General features: G+C 43.1%; 1 protein-coding gene across 3 annotated transcripts in view; it reads left to right on the top strand.

The window, feature by feature from the left end:
* LOC140741058 (vasoactive intestinal polypeptide receptor-like) overlaps window positions 1–17,910 on the top strand; it is a 114,875-nt gene that overhangs the window by 84,863 nt on the left and 12,102 nt on the right. For all 3 annotated transcript variants that reach the window (XM_073070741.1, XM_073070740.1, XM_073070743.1), the window contains 4 exons: window positions 8,481–8,631; window positions 10,787–10,847; window positions 12,206–12,272; window positions 17,020–17,111. In XM_073070741.1, coding sequence (XP_072926842.1) covers window positions 8,481–8,631; window positions 10,787–10,847; window positions 12,206–12,272; window positions 17,020–17,111 — 371 coding nt within the window. The remainder of the gene's footprint in view (window positions 1–8,480; window positions 8,632–10,786; window positions 10,848–12,205; window positions 12,273–17,019; window positions 17,112–17,910) is intronic.

Below are 17,910 nucleotides of genomic sequence, written 5' to 3'. Positions count from 1 at the left end.
CACGGAGGACACAGAAAGTGACCTGAGTCAACGCTGCATGTGTTGGGAGAACACAGAACAGACAAAATTTTCGGTTTGTGCTCAATTAGACATAAAAAAAGATATCCAGTTATCTGCCAAGCTGAACTTTGACACAGGAACGATGTTTTGGCGAAGCACAGCTCTTAATATAACTGAGCCAGCTTCATCACCAAATGCAGTGTCTGCATTTAACATTTTTTAAAATACTTAATAATAAGCTGGAATTTCTCCCAGATAATGCCAACTCACTTAAAATATTCCAGAACTCAAAAATACTTTAGAAGTCACCATAAAGGGATTAACTAAGATAATAAGCCATCAACTCCTCTACCTGCACCTGCACCCACAGGTTGCACTCTCCCTCTCTGCACCCGCTCAAAAAAGTCCAGCAACTAGCCTGAGATCATAACATCAGAACAATGAGATGCAGGTCTCCACTCTCGTTGTTGCAGGAGCAATCTCTCTCTCTCTCTCTCCCTTGCTGGGAAGGGATCCCTCATCAGGAAGCGATGCACGGTGTTGGAAATGCCAAAATAACTTTGAATTGTAGCCCATTATCACATGTAAGTCTTGCCACAACTGATGGCTGGTCTGGGTCTTGTTTCTTGGGCTGGTATTGTAACTTGGGATCTCTGATTTCTTGTGTAGGTCAACGTCACTTGATTTGCAGGCCACATTCCTAAATTCAGTAAGGAGTGGATATCTCAGTTCATCCATGATTTCTGGTTTGGGAATACCTGGATTTGATTTGATAACTAAGCATTTGCCTCCACATTAAACTTAGTGCTCAATAGACTTCAAATAGCTGGGGACCAGCCAGTGCTTTATCACTTCCTTGTTTTTGTACTCTCTACCATATAAATACAAGCAATGATCCCACAAGGCTTTTCAATAATCACCTCAACTTATAACCATATAACAATTACAGCACGGAAACAGGCCATCTCGGCCCTTCTAGTCCATGCTGAACGCTTACGCTCACCTAGTCCCACCTACCTGCACTCAGCCCATAACCCTCCATTCCTTTCCCGTCCATATACCTATCCGATTATTTTTTAAATGACAAAATCGAACCTGCCTCTACCACTTCTACTGGAAGCTCATTCCACACGTTCAACTTGTCCTACTACCTTCCTAGATATGCTATTGGTTAATACAGTTTCTCTTTTTCCTTCTGCCCTTTAACCATACCAGTTAATTCATTTTATCGCTACCCACAAAATGTATAATTTCACATTCTCCACATTATATTTCATTTGCTGTGAATTTGCCCATTTCTACAGTTTGTCATGTCTTCTCGAGGTCTGGCATTATTCCCCTCCCTGATTGCTGGGTTTTGTGTCATCTACCAACTTTGAAATAAAGTCCTGGCTAACTAACTCTGTGTATATCAATAACAACAGTGATTCAGTAGGAGCCCTGGAAGCACTCTATGTGCTCTCCACTGGTAAGACACACAGCCATTGATAACACTGGACAACAAATTTTTTGGAAAATGTTGTTTCCTCAGACATTTTTGTGGTTATGATAGACCGCTTGAAGCTCAACACAAATATAATTTCAGACTTTTTGTATCATGTAGGAATTTGGAGAAACAAGAAATTAACTTTTATTGAATATAATGCGTCTAATTGCATAGCGGTGTTGATGCTTTGCAATAGTTCAACTCAGCTAAAACTGTTTTGTGGATGATTTTCATTTGAACTCAGTGTCTGAGGCTTCTCACTTAAATGTCCAACAATAATCAGCCAGCATTGATGGATTCCAGTTGCCCTGATACCATTTCTCCATGACCACAATGTTCTGGTGAAACCTTTCCCCATACTCGTCACTGACAGCACCAAGATTTGCAGGAAAGAATTCTAAATGGGAATGCAGAAAATGAATCTTTAGTGACATGTTGCATGTCATGTTTTTGTATGCTTGAAGCATGTTGTCAACCAGCTGCATGTAGTTTGGTGTTCTGTAGTTACCCAAAGAAATTCAACATCCTTGAATGGCTTCCATGCATTTTTCTCCAGTCCCACTAGAAGTTCTTGGAATTGTCTGTCATTGATAACCTGTTTGATTTGTGGACCAACAAAAATTATCTTCCTTAATCCGGCAATCAATTATGAATTGAAATAAAAATATAGGTAATTTCAAAAATATGTTGCATGATAGGGAAATTTCATGGTGATCTCCATGATCAGCAACCCAAAATCCATAAGATACACCCAAAAGTATTCAGGAAGCAAAAATCTTTGCTGTCCAGTGTAATTTCTCTCTGATCATGGGTTCACAGCCTTTTTACTGCCACGGACCAATACCATTCAGCAAGGGGTCTGTGAACTCCAGATTGGGAACCCCTGATATAAATAGTCTTGTGTCTATCTCAAATATCGAAAGGTCTAGATAAGGTGGATATGGAGAGGATGTTTCCTATGGCTGGGGTACTGTAACTAGAGGGCACAGCCTCAAAATTGAGGCATGACCTTTTAGAACGAACGTAAAGAGGAATTTTTTAGCCAGAGAGTAGTGACTCTGTGGAATGCTGTGCCACAGACTGTGGTGGAGGCCAAGTCCATGGGTATATTTAAGGTGGAAGTTGATTGTTTCCTAATTGGTCAGGACATCAAAGGGTGCTCAGGAAGCTTAATGGTCTGAGGGTGGATAAATCTCCTGGACCTGATGGAATGCACCCTCGGTTTTTGAAGGAAGTAGCTGGAGAGATTACGAAGGCGTTAACAATGATCTTTCAAGAATCAATAGATTCTGGCATTGTACCGGATGACTGGAAAATTGCAAATGTTACTCCGCTATTTAAGAAGGATGGGAGACAACAGAAAGGAAACTATAGACCTGTTAGCCTGACATTAGTGGCTGGGAAGTTGTTGGAATCGATTGTTAGGGATGTGATTACAGAGTACCTGGAGGCACATGACAAGATAGGCCAAAGCCAGCATGGTTTCCTGAAAGGAAAATCCTGCCTGACTAACCTGCTGCAATTTTTTTCAGGAAATTACAAGCAGGGTAGACAAAGGAGATACAGTAGATGTGGTGTACTTAGATTTTCAGAAGGCCCTTGACAAGGTGCTGCACATGAGGCTGCTTGGCAAGATAAGATCCCATGGAATTACAGGGAAGTTACTAGCACGGGTGGAGCATTGGCTGATCAGCAGAAAACAGAGAGTGGGAATAAAGGGATCGTATTCTGCCTGGCTGATGGTTACCAGTGGAGTTCCACAGGGGTTGGTGTTGGGACTGCTGCTTTTTATGATGTATGTCAATGATTTGGACTATGGGATTAATGGATTTGTGGCTAAATTTGCTGATGATACAAAGATAGGTAGAGGAGTGGGTAGTGTTGAGGAAACAGAGAGCCTGCAGAGAGACTTAGTTAGTTTTGGGGAATGGGCAAGGAAGTGGAAAATGAAATACAGTGTTGGAAAATGTATGGTCATGCACTTTGGTGGAAGAAATACACTGGCAGACTATTATTTATATGGGGAGAGAATTCAAACTGCAGAGATGCAAAGGGACATGAGAGACCTTGTGCAGGTTAACCTACAGATTGAGTCGGTGGTGAAGAAGGCGAATGCAATGTTGGCATTCATTTCTAGAGGTATAGAATATAAGAGCAGGGATGTGATGTTGAGGCTCTATAAGGCACTCATGAGACCACACTTGGAGTATTGTGTGCAGTTTTAGGCTCTTTATTTGAGAAAGGATACATTGACATTGGAGAGGGTTCAGAAAAGTTTCACGAGAATGATTTCAGGAATGAAAGGCAAACCGTATGTGGAACGTCTGGCAGCTCTTGGGTTGTATTCCCTGGAGTTCAGGAGAATGAAGGGGGATTTCATAGAAATATTCTGAATGTTAAAAGGCCTGAACAGATTAGATATGGCAAAGTTAGTTCCTACGGTAGGGGATTCTAGGACAAGAGGGCACAACTTCAGGATCGAAGGACATCCATTTAGAACAGGGATGCGGAGAAATTACTTTAGTCAGAGAGTGGTCAATCTGTGGAATTTTTTGCCATGAGTGGCTCTGGAGGCCAAGTCAATGGGTGCATTTAAGGCAGAGATTGATAGGTTCTTAATTAGCCAGGGCATCAAAGGTTATTGGGAGAAGGCAGGGGAATGGAGAAGACTGGAAGAACGCGATTAGCCCATGATTGAATGGCAGAGCAGACTCGATGGGTTGAATGGTCTACTTCTGCTCCTATGTCTTATGGTCTTATGGATATGGCAAGAAGGCAGGTGTATGGGGTTGAGTGAGATCCGGGATCAGCCATGATGGAATGCGCTAAATGGGCTAATTCTGCTCCTATGTCTTATGATCTTATGGTGCTATGGGCTTCAGTTTTAATAGATATTCTAACATGTGTGACTTTATCAAATACATTTGCAAATCCAAAAATCCAACTTCATCAGCACTCCCTCATCTGGGCTCTCTGTTTTCAAATTGTCTTCACCTTTTCCCTGAGCAGGGGTGCAGTACAGCACAGAAACAAGCCCTTCAGCCCACCAACCACGAATCACCCATTTACATCAATCCAGAACTAATGCTGTTTGGTTCTCTCCACATTGCCATAATACCATCCAGATTCTACCACTCACCATCACCAGAGGCTATTTACTGTATCTATGCACCAGCCTGTCTTTGGTGTGGAAACAAAAACGCACTGGGGAGAGCATTCAACAAGCTCACAGATGACACCAAAGGTCAGGATTGAACCTGGGTAACTTGAGCTTTGAAGCATTATCTCTACCAGCTGTGCCACCGTGCCTGCCCTTTTCCTGTCTCATTTTATAATATCAAGATCAAATTCTAAATTCTTGCCTTGGCTTTTTCAGTCTCTTGATGCCGAGTGAGTCAGACTTTAAGGCCTCATCATCACCTTCTGCATTCTTACTGCCTTCTGAACAAACAGCATTTTGCGTTACATCCCTTTCTTCCTGTTTTACACTTCTGTTGAAGACCACTTTCCACATTCCTCATTTGGGGGTACTGAGATGCTTTTTTATGTTTATGGCTATCTTTTTTTTCCTCTACATGCTCACCACCTCCACTGACAGTAGTGTGACTGACACTGGTAGCCATGTATTGGTTGGAAATTTCTGGGAGGTTCCTCAAGGGGCTCATTGATGTTGCAGTACTGATGATATTCGGCCTATCATTTGGTTTACTTTCTCAGCACCATTGCTTCATCCACTCGAGGTGATGGAATTACTCAGTGAATTGAAATTTTGCTTAGTGTATTGTAGATTGCATAACGCAATGTGTGCTCAATACAATCATGTCTGAACTTTTGTCTCAGAACCACTTCTCTGCACTTAACTTTATTCTTATATATTCTTTAATATATAAAAATTTGTTGATCTACATGTTGAATATACTGAGCAAATGATCATTACTTCTCTTCTTTCCATATTTATTTGCCTACTTGTGCTCTTCCCGTGTTTCTTTCAGCCTTGAGATGTGTTCTTGTACATAGCTTCAATATCTGCAATCAACACTTGTTCTCCAACAAGGATTCACTCTTTTTCCTTACAACATAGAAGGAGGCCATTAGGCCCATTAAGCCTATAAAGCTATTGGTGGTTAGCATGACATTATTATGGCTTGGGGCGTCAGAGTTCGGAGTTCAATCCCAGCATCCTCTGTAAGGCGCCTGTATGTCCTCCCTGTAGAATGCGTGAGTTTTCCCTCGGTGCTCTAGTTTGCTCCCACAGTCCAAAGATGTAGCAGTTGGTAGGTTAATTGGTCACTGTAAATAGTCCCATGGTTGTAAATCGGGGTTGTCAGGGGTTGCTGGGTGGCATGGCTCAAGCAGCCAGAAGGCACTCTGTGCTGTTTGGCTAAATAAATAAATAAAACTCTCACCCAGTGCCAGTTTGATGATCCTGCAAATGTGCTTGTTTCATTTTCAGGAGTCTAGATTATATCATGTTTCTCATCCATGTAAAGGGTGTAATAGATTACTCAATTACACCTTCCACATCTTCACCAGCTTCATTATGGCTCACCCATTCAATCTGTTTATTATTTGGTTGAGTTGTGGTTCATTTTGTCCATGAATTCAGTTCATCTTCCAATGGAAGGCCCTGGTTGGTGTTAGCCCTTTATCGGCAGGAATAATTCCTTACTCACTTCAAGATTATTCCTTGGTTTCTTGCTTGTTGCCTGTCTTTATAGTTTCTAGTCTGGTTGAGTTTTGGTCTTTGCCTACTTTCTGGTGAACTTAATATTTTTGTTACCATCACGAGAGACAATCTGCCGATGCTGGAAATCCAGAGTAACATACTCAAAATGCTGGAGGAACTCAACAGGCCAGACAGCATCTATGGAGAGGAATAAAGAGTTGACGTTTTGGGCCGAGACCCTTCAATAGGACCTGTTGAGCTCCTCCAGCATTTTGTGTATCTTTTTGTTACCACTGCCTCTATTGTTTTCTTTCTAGCAGAGTATACCCATGCATTTTCCTGAACTATCTTTACATTGTAGCACAAGCTTTCAATGCAATGTCAAGAACTATGATCCTAAATTGTTTATATATTCCTCTTCCATGCAGTTATATATGTCTAGTATTGCTGTGATTCTGGTAACCCAACTAATTTGTCCTCACCAATGTCTATCAATGGTACTGATAGACCCTCATAATGAATTTTGATTCTACTTCTTACATCCATGGCTATTCTAATGAGAAACACCATCTCCTGTCAGTGTCACTCACCTCATTGGAAACTGTTAAGGATGAGCGATGTTCTGGAAACTTTCCAGTCTTGTCAGGGTTTAGTTGATCCGGTTTTGTACTCCTAGCTTGTGCAACTTATACCAGATGTACACCGTGCATCTCAATTTTCAGAAAAAGTCTTATTGAGTTTGTACTGAGCACAAGCTTCATTTGTCCATTGTCATTTCTCTTTGCTCCATATAGTTCATGTATTCTCAGACTGTCAATCCCTGGGCCAACTTCTGTGATTTCATGATTGAATCCATCTCATTATTTGTCTGATTACATAGCATTACATGGATGTGGATTTGTACATACTGTAGGTCTCTGCCTCACCTCCTTTCTGAGCGATTTGATTCTTTCAGCAATAACTCAAACACATTAGCCGGAAATAATTATTCAGTTTTCAACCAAGAATTAACAAATTGTCAACTTGCTTTGTTGTGGATTATTAACTCCAAGGTTTTCTCCATAAATGTTAAATGATTTGCTCCATTTATCACTCTCATTTGTGAATAAGGATGTAACATTTGGAGTCACTTTAAAGAACCCCTCCCCCTCCCTTATTTCTTGGAGATTTAGCAGATTATGCCCAGATTTTCTGCAGTTTTCTTTGTGATTACCATAGCAAACTAACCTTTCCTAGAGCAGGGGTTCCCAACCTATTTATGCTATGTATCCCTACTATTAACTGAGGAGTCCATGGACCCCAGGTTGGGAACCCCTGGTCTAGAGCTACCCACACAAAATGCTGGAGGAACTCAGCAGGTCAGGCAGCATCTATGGAAATGAACAAACAGTTGACATTTTGGGCCAAAACGGTTCATCAGGACTGGAAATGAAGGGGGAAGATGTCAGAATAAGAAGGTGGGGGAGGGGAAGGATGACAAGCCAGAAGGTGATAGGTGAAGCCAGGTGGGTGGGGGAGGGGGGTTGAAGTAAGAAACTAGGAGGTGATAGGTGGAAAAGGTAAAGAACTGGAGAAGGGGGAATCTAATAGGAGAGGAGAGTGGATCATGGGAGAAAGGGAGTGAGGGGCACAAGGGGGAGGCGATAGGCAGGTGAGTAGAAGAGAAGAGGTAAGGGAGGCAGAGTTGGGAAATGAAGAAGCCTGAAGGGGAAGAGGGAAAAGAATTACCGTAAGTTGGAGAAATCAGTATTCATGCCATCAGGCTGGAGGCTACCCAGATGGAAAATGAGGTGTTGCTCCTTCAGTCTGATAGTGGCTTCATCATGGCAGTAGACAAGGCCATGGACCAACTTTATGGAATGGGAATGATGATTGGAATTGAAATGGCCACTGGGAAATCCTGTTTTTCACAGACTGAGTGAGGGTGCTTGAGGGAGCAGTCCCCCAATCTACGTCAGGTCTCACCAATGTAGAGGAGGCCACATCTGGAGCACTGAGCACAGTAGATGACCCCAACAGATTCACTGGTGAAGTGTTGCCTCACCTGGAAGGACAGTTTGGGGCTCTGAATGGAGGTGAGGAAGGAGACGAATGGGCAGGTTTAGCATTTCTACCACTTAGGTGTATGGGCAGGTGTGGCTGCTTGGAGGAATAAGTGCCAGGAGGGAGATTAGTGGGGAGAGACAAATGGACAAAGAGCCAGAGAGAACAGACTGTGTGCACTTACTGTGGGGTCAAGTACATCTCAACAGATGGAGGTGGTAGATGTGGGGTGGAAGTGTGGCAAGCATAAGAGGCCAAAACTAAAGTTCCTGTCTTCTTTTCCAGCCATTGTGCAAGGTTGCAATCGCCTTCTATCAGTTCAGCATCACGGCAAACTTCTTCTGGCTGTTGGCAGAAGGCATCTACCTCCACACGCTCATTGTGGTCTTCTTCACTGAGAGGAAGTACTTCTGGTGGTACATCGTGACAGCCTGGGGTGAGGCATTTTCTGTTCAACCATACTTTCACACATCAGAGGAACCACTCAGCCTGACCTGCCTGTTCTGACTCTTTGAAAAAGGGATTCAGCTAGTTATAGGCTTTTTCTGTCTACCTCTTACTTATCCAGTTTCCTACTAGGAGTTAACTGCTGGAGGACCTCAGATGAGGCCATCTATAGGCCCTGAAACATTAACTATCCATTTCCCCCCCAAAGATGCTGCCAGACATGCCGAGTTTCATCCAGCAGTTTGACTTTGCTCCAGATTCCGCAGCACATCTGCAGTCTCCCGTGTTCTTTCTGAAAGTTACTATTCACTCAGCTTCTAACACCTCTCAGCAGTGCATTGCTAAGCAACAGCTCACAGTCTAAGAAATATTTACCCTGAAATTTAATCACATAACGCAGTATCGCAGGGAGGTCCCATGTCATACCCCACAGATTCAGCACTCAGGGTTATATTACCCTTGCATTCCTGTCACATGGGGTGGCACCGTTCTCCATGTAGTACTCCCTTTAGACAGAATGCAGGCTTATGCTGGGGGAGCTAATCATTGTCACTTCTGGGACAACTATGGTTTTCCACCCTAGATGGGACTTCTATCGGGCCATTGATCGGACCTATCAAACCTATGATCCTCAACACAACACTGACAATCATTCCCTGCCTCAGCCCCACACTGTGTCTTGGCTCAGTTGACAGCAAATCTCCTCAGCATTAGATAATTATGAAATTACTGTAAGTCCTTCTTCAGAATCTTGATTATATGATTTACTCTGCCACTTCAGTGCGGTTCCACACTGTTGAAGATGCAGTTTTTCAGTGGAAGTGTTGAACAGAGGTTCCACTTGCTCTCTTGGGTGGATGTACAAGATCCCAGGATACTCACTTTTAAACCCCATTCCTGGATGATGTGGTGCATGCTTGAATTGCCTGCTGCATTTCCTAAATTGCCATAATGACCAAGTAATGATGAGAGGTGTCAGGAGTTTTAGTTAGCGTGGAAATATCAGCCAGTACCAGTTGGACCACATGGTCTGCTTCCTCACTATAAGTTCTATATGGCTCTGTATATTTCATTGGTTGTGGATTGTCCTGAGATGCTGGAAAGTGCTTTGTTCTTTTCATTTGCTTCAGGAGAGCTTCTTTCCTCTGAGTAATACCCACTGTAGCCAAGAGGTTAAGGAGATGGACAATTTGCATTAGTTTGCTGAGTAAACAAGGAAAATATTAGATGTGACAGAGCAGCTTAAAACTTCTTCTCCCAAAAACCCTAGTCCGCTCGTCCTTCACTACATTGTACTTTGATCATCCACCGTATGATTGAATTATATCTGAGTGCAGTGATGTGCTGTCTATTTCACAGATCATTCTCCTTATTTAAAAGAATAACCGTACACTCTGGGAAAGGCACTGGAGAAGAGTTGAGTTCTTCTAGAACAACAATGGGAAGCAACATTAGGCCTGGGAGTAAATCCACCCAATATTGTGGAAATCCCATGTAGGAAATTGGACTGAAATTACTATCAAGCTTTCAAATTTAACATTTTGTAAGGAACTCACTTGTTGCCCTTGAAAAGTGAAGAACCTTTTTGAATCACTGTAGCCTAGATACTAAAGGGTCATCTATTTCCCTTAATTCTGTCATAAAGATTGTCACTACCACTCAGGGCTATGGAAAACAATTTGGCACCATAATGTGGAAATTGGGTGGTGAGGTGGAGATACATCTTTAACAAAGGAGGTGTAAGGCACTCCTTCCCTCTGCTAGCCTGCAGGTACCCTTGGGCAAGGTGTAGCACCAACTTAGCCCCCAGATCAGGGTCACATGAAGCCATGGGAGCAGGTAGTGGATGGTCGTATGATTAGCTGATGCATAACAAGTCCTGGTTATGCGACCATTAACACCAGGCAGACAATCTCTGAAGGGTATTGATATTGGCTGGGGCCACCTGTCTTTCTTGTAAAGATACTGTCCAGAGGAAGGCAGTGGCAAATCACTTCTGTATAAAAATTTGCCAAGAACAATCATGACTATGGAAAGGCCATGATCGGCCATGTCTTACTACAATGCACATAATAAATGAATGAATGGGGAAATCACAAGCTTTTTCCTCAATATTCTTTGTATTTCCATTTCTGCCTCTGTAGGTACGCCACTATTGATCACCATCAGCTGGGTTCTTGCTATGCTGTATTACAATGATATTGGGTAAGAAGAAAAATGCTTGTTTGTTAAATAGAGCAACATGAATGGTTTATTCTTGACTGATTCTTGCTCATTTTGGTTCCAAAAGCCTGTCTTCTGTATCTCATCCAAGCGCTATTCTTTATTATATTTAGTAAGTTGAACATTGGTCAAATGTTTGGCAAACAGTGATGTTAAAAATGGATTTGATTCTAGCTGAGGGCTGCACCTGCACTCATGCATATGCATACAAGACAGAAATATAATTGCAACTCTTTGCATGCTCATCTACACGCACGCGCACGCGCACGCGCACGCGCACGCACACACACACACACACACACACACACACACACACACACACACACACACACACACACACACACACACACACACACACACACACACACAAATTCAACAGGTTTTCTGGGTGGAGAACAGTGGCAGAATTCCTGGTTACCTGTTTTCATTCATAGACCACATGAAAGCAACTGGAAAACTGTTTTCTGAGATTGGTAAACTTAGCCACTTTGAGAGAATTACTGTTCATTTCTAACACACTCAAAATGCTGGAGGAACTCAGCAAGTCAGGCAGCATCTATGGAGGGAAATAAACAGTCAACGTTTGAGGCTGAGACCCTTCATCCATACTTATTCATCATGATTCAACAGCATTCATCAGGATCAGGGTCTCCATCCATAATAAAAAAAAATCAGGATTTCCTGACGGCCAACCAGTTTAATTCCAATCCTCATTGCTATTCTGACATGCCAGTCCATGGCCTCCTCTTGTGCCATAATAAGGGCACTTACAGGTTGGAGGAGCAACATCATCATTAACCTGATGGCATGAATGTCAATTTCTCTAACTTCAGTAATTACTTCCCCCTCCCTTTTTCTCTCTTTTTCCCTTCCCCACCTGTTTTCCCTCTCAGCCCTTTCCTCCTCACCTGCCCATCACCTCCTTCTGGTTCCCCTCCTCCCCTTTCTCCCATGGTCACTGTCCCCTCCTATCAGATTCCTTCTTCTTCAACCTCTGCCACCTATCCCCTCCCAGCTTCTCATTTCATCCACCCTCTCCCACCCACCCACCTTCCCCCTCACTTGGGTTCACCTATACCCTCCCAGCTTCTTACTTTATTTCCCTACACCACCCACCCACCTTCCCCCTCAACTGGTTTCACCTATCACCCGCCAGCTCCCTCTCCCCTCACCTTCTTATTCTGGCTTCTGCCCCCTTCCTCTGCAGTCCTGATGAAGGGTCTCAGCCCAAAGCCCTTCGTCATGCCTCTTGACCTGCTGAGCTCCTCCAGCATTCTGTGTGTTTTGCTCAAAATTTTCAGCATCTGCAGAATCTCTCGTGTCAACTGTGTTTCTGTTAGGTGTTGGGATTCGATTGATTCTCCATTCCTGTGGATCATCAATGCTCCAATTTCACTGACAATATTGGTGAGTGTTCTTCCTTTATACAGTACCTGAGGTGAAACTACCATTAATATTAAACATAGAAACATAGAAAATAGGTGCAGGAGTAGGCCATTCGGCCCTTCGAGCCTGCACCGCCATTCAGTATGATCATGGCTGATCATCCAACTTCAGAACCCTGTACCTGCTTTCTCTCCATACCCCCTGATCCCTTTAGCCACAAGGGCCATATCTAACTTCTTCTTAAATATAGCCAATGAACTGGCCTCAACTGTTTCCTGTGGCAGAGAATTCCACAGATTCACCACTCTCTGTGTGAAGAAGTTTTTCCTCATCTCAGTCGTAAAAGGCTTCCCCTTTATCCTTAAACTGTGACCCCTCGTTCTGGACTTCCCCAACATCGGAAACAATCTTCCTGCATCTAGCCTGTCCAATCCTTTTAGAATTTTATACATTTCAATAAGATCCCCCTCAATCTTCTAAATTCCAGTGAATATAAGCCTATTCGATCCAGTCTTTCTTCATATGAAAGTCCTGCCATCCCAGGAATCAATCTGGTGAACCTTCTCTGTACTCCCTCTATGGCAAGAATGTCTTTCCTCAGATTATGGGACCAAAACTGCACACAGTATTCTAGGTGCGGTCTCACCAAGGCCTTGTACAACTGCAGTAGAACCTCCCTGCTCCTGTACTCAAATCCTTTTGCTATGAATGCCAACGTACCATTTGCCTTTTTCACCACCTGCTGTACCTGCATGCCCACCTTCAATGACTGGTGTACAATGACACCCAGGTCTCGTTGCATATCCCCTTTTCCTAATCGGCCACCGTTCAGATAATAATCTGTTTTCCTGTTCTTGCAACCGAAGTGGATAACCTCACATTTATCCACACTAAATTGCATCTGCCATGAATTTGCCCACTCACCTAACCTATCCAAGTCACCCTGCATCCTCTTAGCATCCTCCTCACAGCTAACACCGCTGCCCAGCTTCGTGTCATCTGCAAACTTGGAGATGCTGCATTTAATTCCCTCGTCTAAATCATTAATATATATTGTAAACAACTGGGGTCACAGCACTGAGCCTTGCGGTACCCCACTAGTCACTGCCTGCCATTCTGAAAAGGTCCCGCTTAACTCCCACTCTTTGCTTCCTGTCTGCCAACCAATTTTCAATCCACATCAATACCATACCCCCAATACCGTGTGCTTTAAGTTTGTACACTAATCTCCTGTGTGGGACCTTGTCAAAAGTCTTTTGAAAATCTTAAATATACCACATCCACTGGCTCTCCCCTATCCACTCTACTAGTTACATCTTCAAAAAATTCTATATGATTCGTCAGACATGATTTTCCTTTCACAAATCCATGCTGACTTTGTCCGATGATTTCACCTCTTTCCAAATGTGTTGTTATCACATCTTTGATAACCGACTCTAGCATTTTCCCTACCAACGATGTCAGACTAACCGGTCTATAATTCCTTGGTTTTTCTCTCCCTCCTTTTTTAAAAAGTGGGGTTACATTAGCCACCCTCCAATCCTCAGGAACTAATCCAGAATCTAAGGAGTTTTGAAAAATTATCACTAATGCATCCACTATTTCTTGGGCTACTTCCTTAAGCACTCTGGGATGCAGACCATCTGGCCCTGGGGATTTATCTGCCTTTAATCCCTTCAATTTACCTAACACCACTTCCCTACTAACATGTATTTCCCTCAGTTCCTCCATCTCACTAGACCCTCGGTCCCCTACTATTTCCGGAAGATTATTTATGTCCTCCTTAGTGAAGACAGAACCAAAGTAGTTATTCAATTGGTCTGCCATGTCCTTGTTCCCTATGATCAATTCACCTGTTTCTGACTGTAAGGGACCTACATTTGTCTTGACCAATCTTTTTCTTTTCACATATCTATAAAAGCTTTTACAGTCAGTTTTTATGTTCCCTGCCAGCTTTCTTTCATAATCTTTTTTCCCTTTCCTAATTAAGCCCTTTGTTCTCCTCTGCTGGACTCTGAATTTCTCCCAGTCCTCAGGTGTGCCACTTTTTCTGGCTAATTTATATGTTTCTTCTTTGGACTTGATACTATCCCTAATTTCCCTTGTCAGCCATGGGTGCACTACCTTCCCTGGTTTATTCTTTTGCCAAACTGGGATGAACAATTGTTGTAGTTCATTCATGCGATCTTTAAATGCTTGCTATTGCATATCCACTGTCAACCCTTTAAGTATCATTTGCCAGTCTTTCTTAGCTAATTCACGTCTCATACCTTCAAAGTTACCCTTCTTTAAGTTCAGAACCTTTGTTTCTGAATTAACTATGTCACTCTCCATCTTAATGAAGAATTCCACCATATTATGGTCACTCTTACCCAAGGGGCCTCTCATGACAAGATTGCTAACTAACCCTTCCTCATTGCTCAATACCCAATCTAGAATGGCCTGCTCTCTAGTTGGTTCCTCGACATGTTGGTTCAGAAAACCATCCCGCATACATTCCAAGAAATCCTCTTCCTCAGCACCCTTACCAATTTGGTTCACCCAATCTATATGTAGATTGAAGTCACCCATTATAACTACTGTTCCTTTATTGCACGTATTTCTAATTTCCTGTTTAATGCCATCCCCAACCTCACTACTACTGTTAGGTGGCCTGTACACAACTCCCACCAGTGTTTTCTGCCCCTTAGTGTTATGCAGCTCTACCCGTATTGATTCCACATCCTCCAGGCTAATGTCCTTCCTTTCTATTGCGTTAATCTCCTCTCTAACCAGCAATGCTGCCCCACCTCCTTTTCTTTCCTGTCTATCCCTCCTGAATATTGAATATCCCTGGATGTTGAGCTCCCATCCTTGGTCACCCTGGAGCCATGTCTCTGTGATCCCGACTATATCATATTCATTAATAACTATCTGCACATACAATTCATCCACCTTGTTACGAATGCTCCTTGCATTGACACACAAAGCCTTAACACTGGCATCACTGGGGTCTGAGGTGAGGTATCCATTTCAGGGTCCATTTCTTTGCCAAAGTCCAGGCTGACAGGGAGGACAGGACACTTTCTTGTTCTCTAGAGGTACCGCATGTAACATGTTTGATTCCCCACCCCTAGGAGGCTGCATAATAATGTCTTTTCATGCTCTGTAGTGAAACAACCCTGCAACCACTTGTGGCCTGTTTCACATCACTCCAGAAAGCCAACCGGGCAGCTCTGTGTACGAGTCCTCCTTATACAAAGGTATGATGTTTGAATCAGAGAGCATAGGATGAGGTCATTCCCCTTGCAAAATTCCTTTTGGGATATTGCAGGAGCGTACGTACCAAGCTGACCTGGAATATTTGACACCTGGAACAACACCGTGACACTCTGGGACATTAAGTGGGCAAGTTCCAATGCTGATCTTGCTTGTCTTTGTACCACTTCTGACCCCAGCACTACTCTGCTACACAAACCACCCTGCCAAGCAGTTGAGACCCAAACCCATTCCCCAACTCCATTCCACCAATCTCTCTACCTTTTACCTTCCCCCCTACACACCATCCCAATATCCATCAGCAGAGGAAGTCAATGCCTGTCCTTCAAGCCAGCTCCTAGCACATCCGTCATTATTACAGTCTCCGATTCCCTCTCAAGTAATTCATTCCTCTGCCACCTAACCATCCATCAGAGGTTCCTTATTCCCCCAGACCATCTCTCACATCCGCCCTACCCACAGATCATCCATCACAAGACTCTGATTGCTTCCTCCTGGCTTTCTTGTCAGCTACAGCACAAACCAGTCTGGAGCAACACACAAAATGCCAGAGGAACTCAGCTGGTCAGGTAGAGTGAAATTGAGAGTCAACATTTCAGGTTAAGAACCTTCACCTTTGATTGAAGCCAGAGGAATGGTTTTGGCTCAAAATGTTGGCTATCTATTTCACTCCACAATCACTGAGTTCCTCCAGCTTTTTGTGACTGGCTCGAGATTCTAGCATCTGCAGTCTCCTGTGTCTCCACAAGCTAAACTAGGTCAGGTACAATTGGCCATTCCAGCCCCCCTCCCCTGCAAGAATCCGCCGTGGAATGGGGGACACATTGTCACTGGGTGATTGAGGCCCCTTGGCTATTAAACCTTCACACCCTTTTATGTGCAGCGGAATTTTTAACTACAGGTTTAGAGTCATAGAACACTACAGCACAGATTCAGGCCCTTCTACCCATCTAGTCTGTGCCAAACCATTTAAACTGCCTACTCCCATCGACCTACACCACGGCCATAGCCCTCCATACCCCTCCCATGACTTGGGTGACCTTGTGTAGGATTCCTTAAGGGTTAATTTGCAGGTTGAATCAGTGGTGAGAAAGGTAAATGCAATGGTACCTATCCAAACTTCTCTTAAATGTTGAAATCCAGCTCACATATACCAGTCTCACAACTCTCTGATGGAGGAAGTTTTCCCTCATGTTCCCCTTAAACCTTTCACCCTTAACCCATGACCTCTGGTTATCCCACCCAACCTCAGTGGAAAAACGTCTGTGTGCATTTACCCTATCTATATCCCTCATAATTTTGTATACTTCTTTCAAATCTCTTCTCAATCTTGTGCATTCCAAGGAATAAAGTTCTTCAATTACTTTCTCAATTCTAATTCTTTCAATTACCTTCTCAAACTAACCAACCCTTACACTAATTTCAATCACATTTTTTCTCCCATTAAAAGCTGTTTCTCTTTGAATGGATGAGTGAAGCCACTGAAATGTGATGTTTTCCTTTTACTTAGGTGAACTTTATTCTGTTCATATCCATCATCCAAATCCTGATCCAGAAAGTATACTCATCAGACAGCATAGGAAGCGAGTACAGGCAGTACGTGTAAGTACCGAGGACCCACCACAGAACATATCATGCAGCATGATGTCCCCTAGCCTCCCAAATTGTTCTGCTTTCATTACCTCCATCAGTTGGTGGTTCCTGTAGAATTTTATGTAAACCCTTTCTTCCAGTCTGAAACTGTCTCTGACTCTCTGCACATGGGATTTTGAGTTTGGTTTTAGTTTTGGTTGTAGGACATAAGATATAGGAGCAGAATTAGGCCAATTAGCTGCCTGCAGCAATGAATTCCCCTGATTCACTGGGCTCTGGCTAAAGAAATTCCTCTTCATCACCGTTCTGGAAGGACGCCCCTCTATTCTGATTTGTGGTTTTGATTTATTATTGTCACATGCATAAAGATGCATGTGCCTTGCACACTGTTCATACAGATCAGATTATTACACAATGCATTGAGGTAGTACAAGGTAAAACAACAACAGAATGCAGAATTAAGTGTAACAGCTACAGAGAAAGTGCAGTGCAGGTAGACAATAAGGTGCAAGATCATAACGATGTAGATTGTGAGATGAAGAGTCCATCTTATCAGACTAGGGAACAATTTAATAGTCTTATTACAGTGGAGTAGAAGCTCTCCTTGAGCCTGGTGGTATGTGCTTTCATTATTTCGTATCTTTTGCCCAATGGAAGAGAGGACAGAATGAGAGGGAGAGTAAATATCCTCAAGATTCCCAGTGTAAAGCAGCTCTTACCTGGCAGTGGGTCACATTTTCCCACTAACATCACATCGTATATCTTTAGAAATCACTCTGGGAACAATCAGGAGCTTCCACAGTCCAGG

This window comes from Hemitrygon akajei, chromosome 18, assembly GCF_048418815.1.
Source record: "Hemitrygon akajei chromosome 18, sHemAka1.3, whole genome shotgun sequence".
Lineage (NCBI taxonomy): Eukaryota > Metazoa > Chordata > Chondrichthyes > Myliobatiformes > Dasyatidae > Hemitrygon > Hemitrygon akajei.
This window is presented reverse-complemented; position numbering and strand designations above follow the sequence as displayed.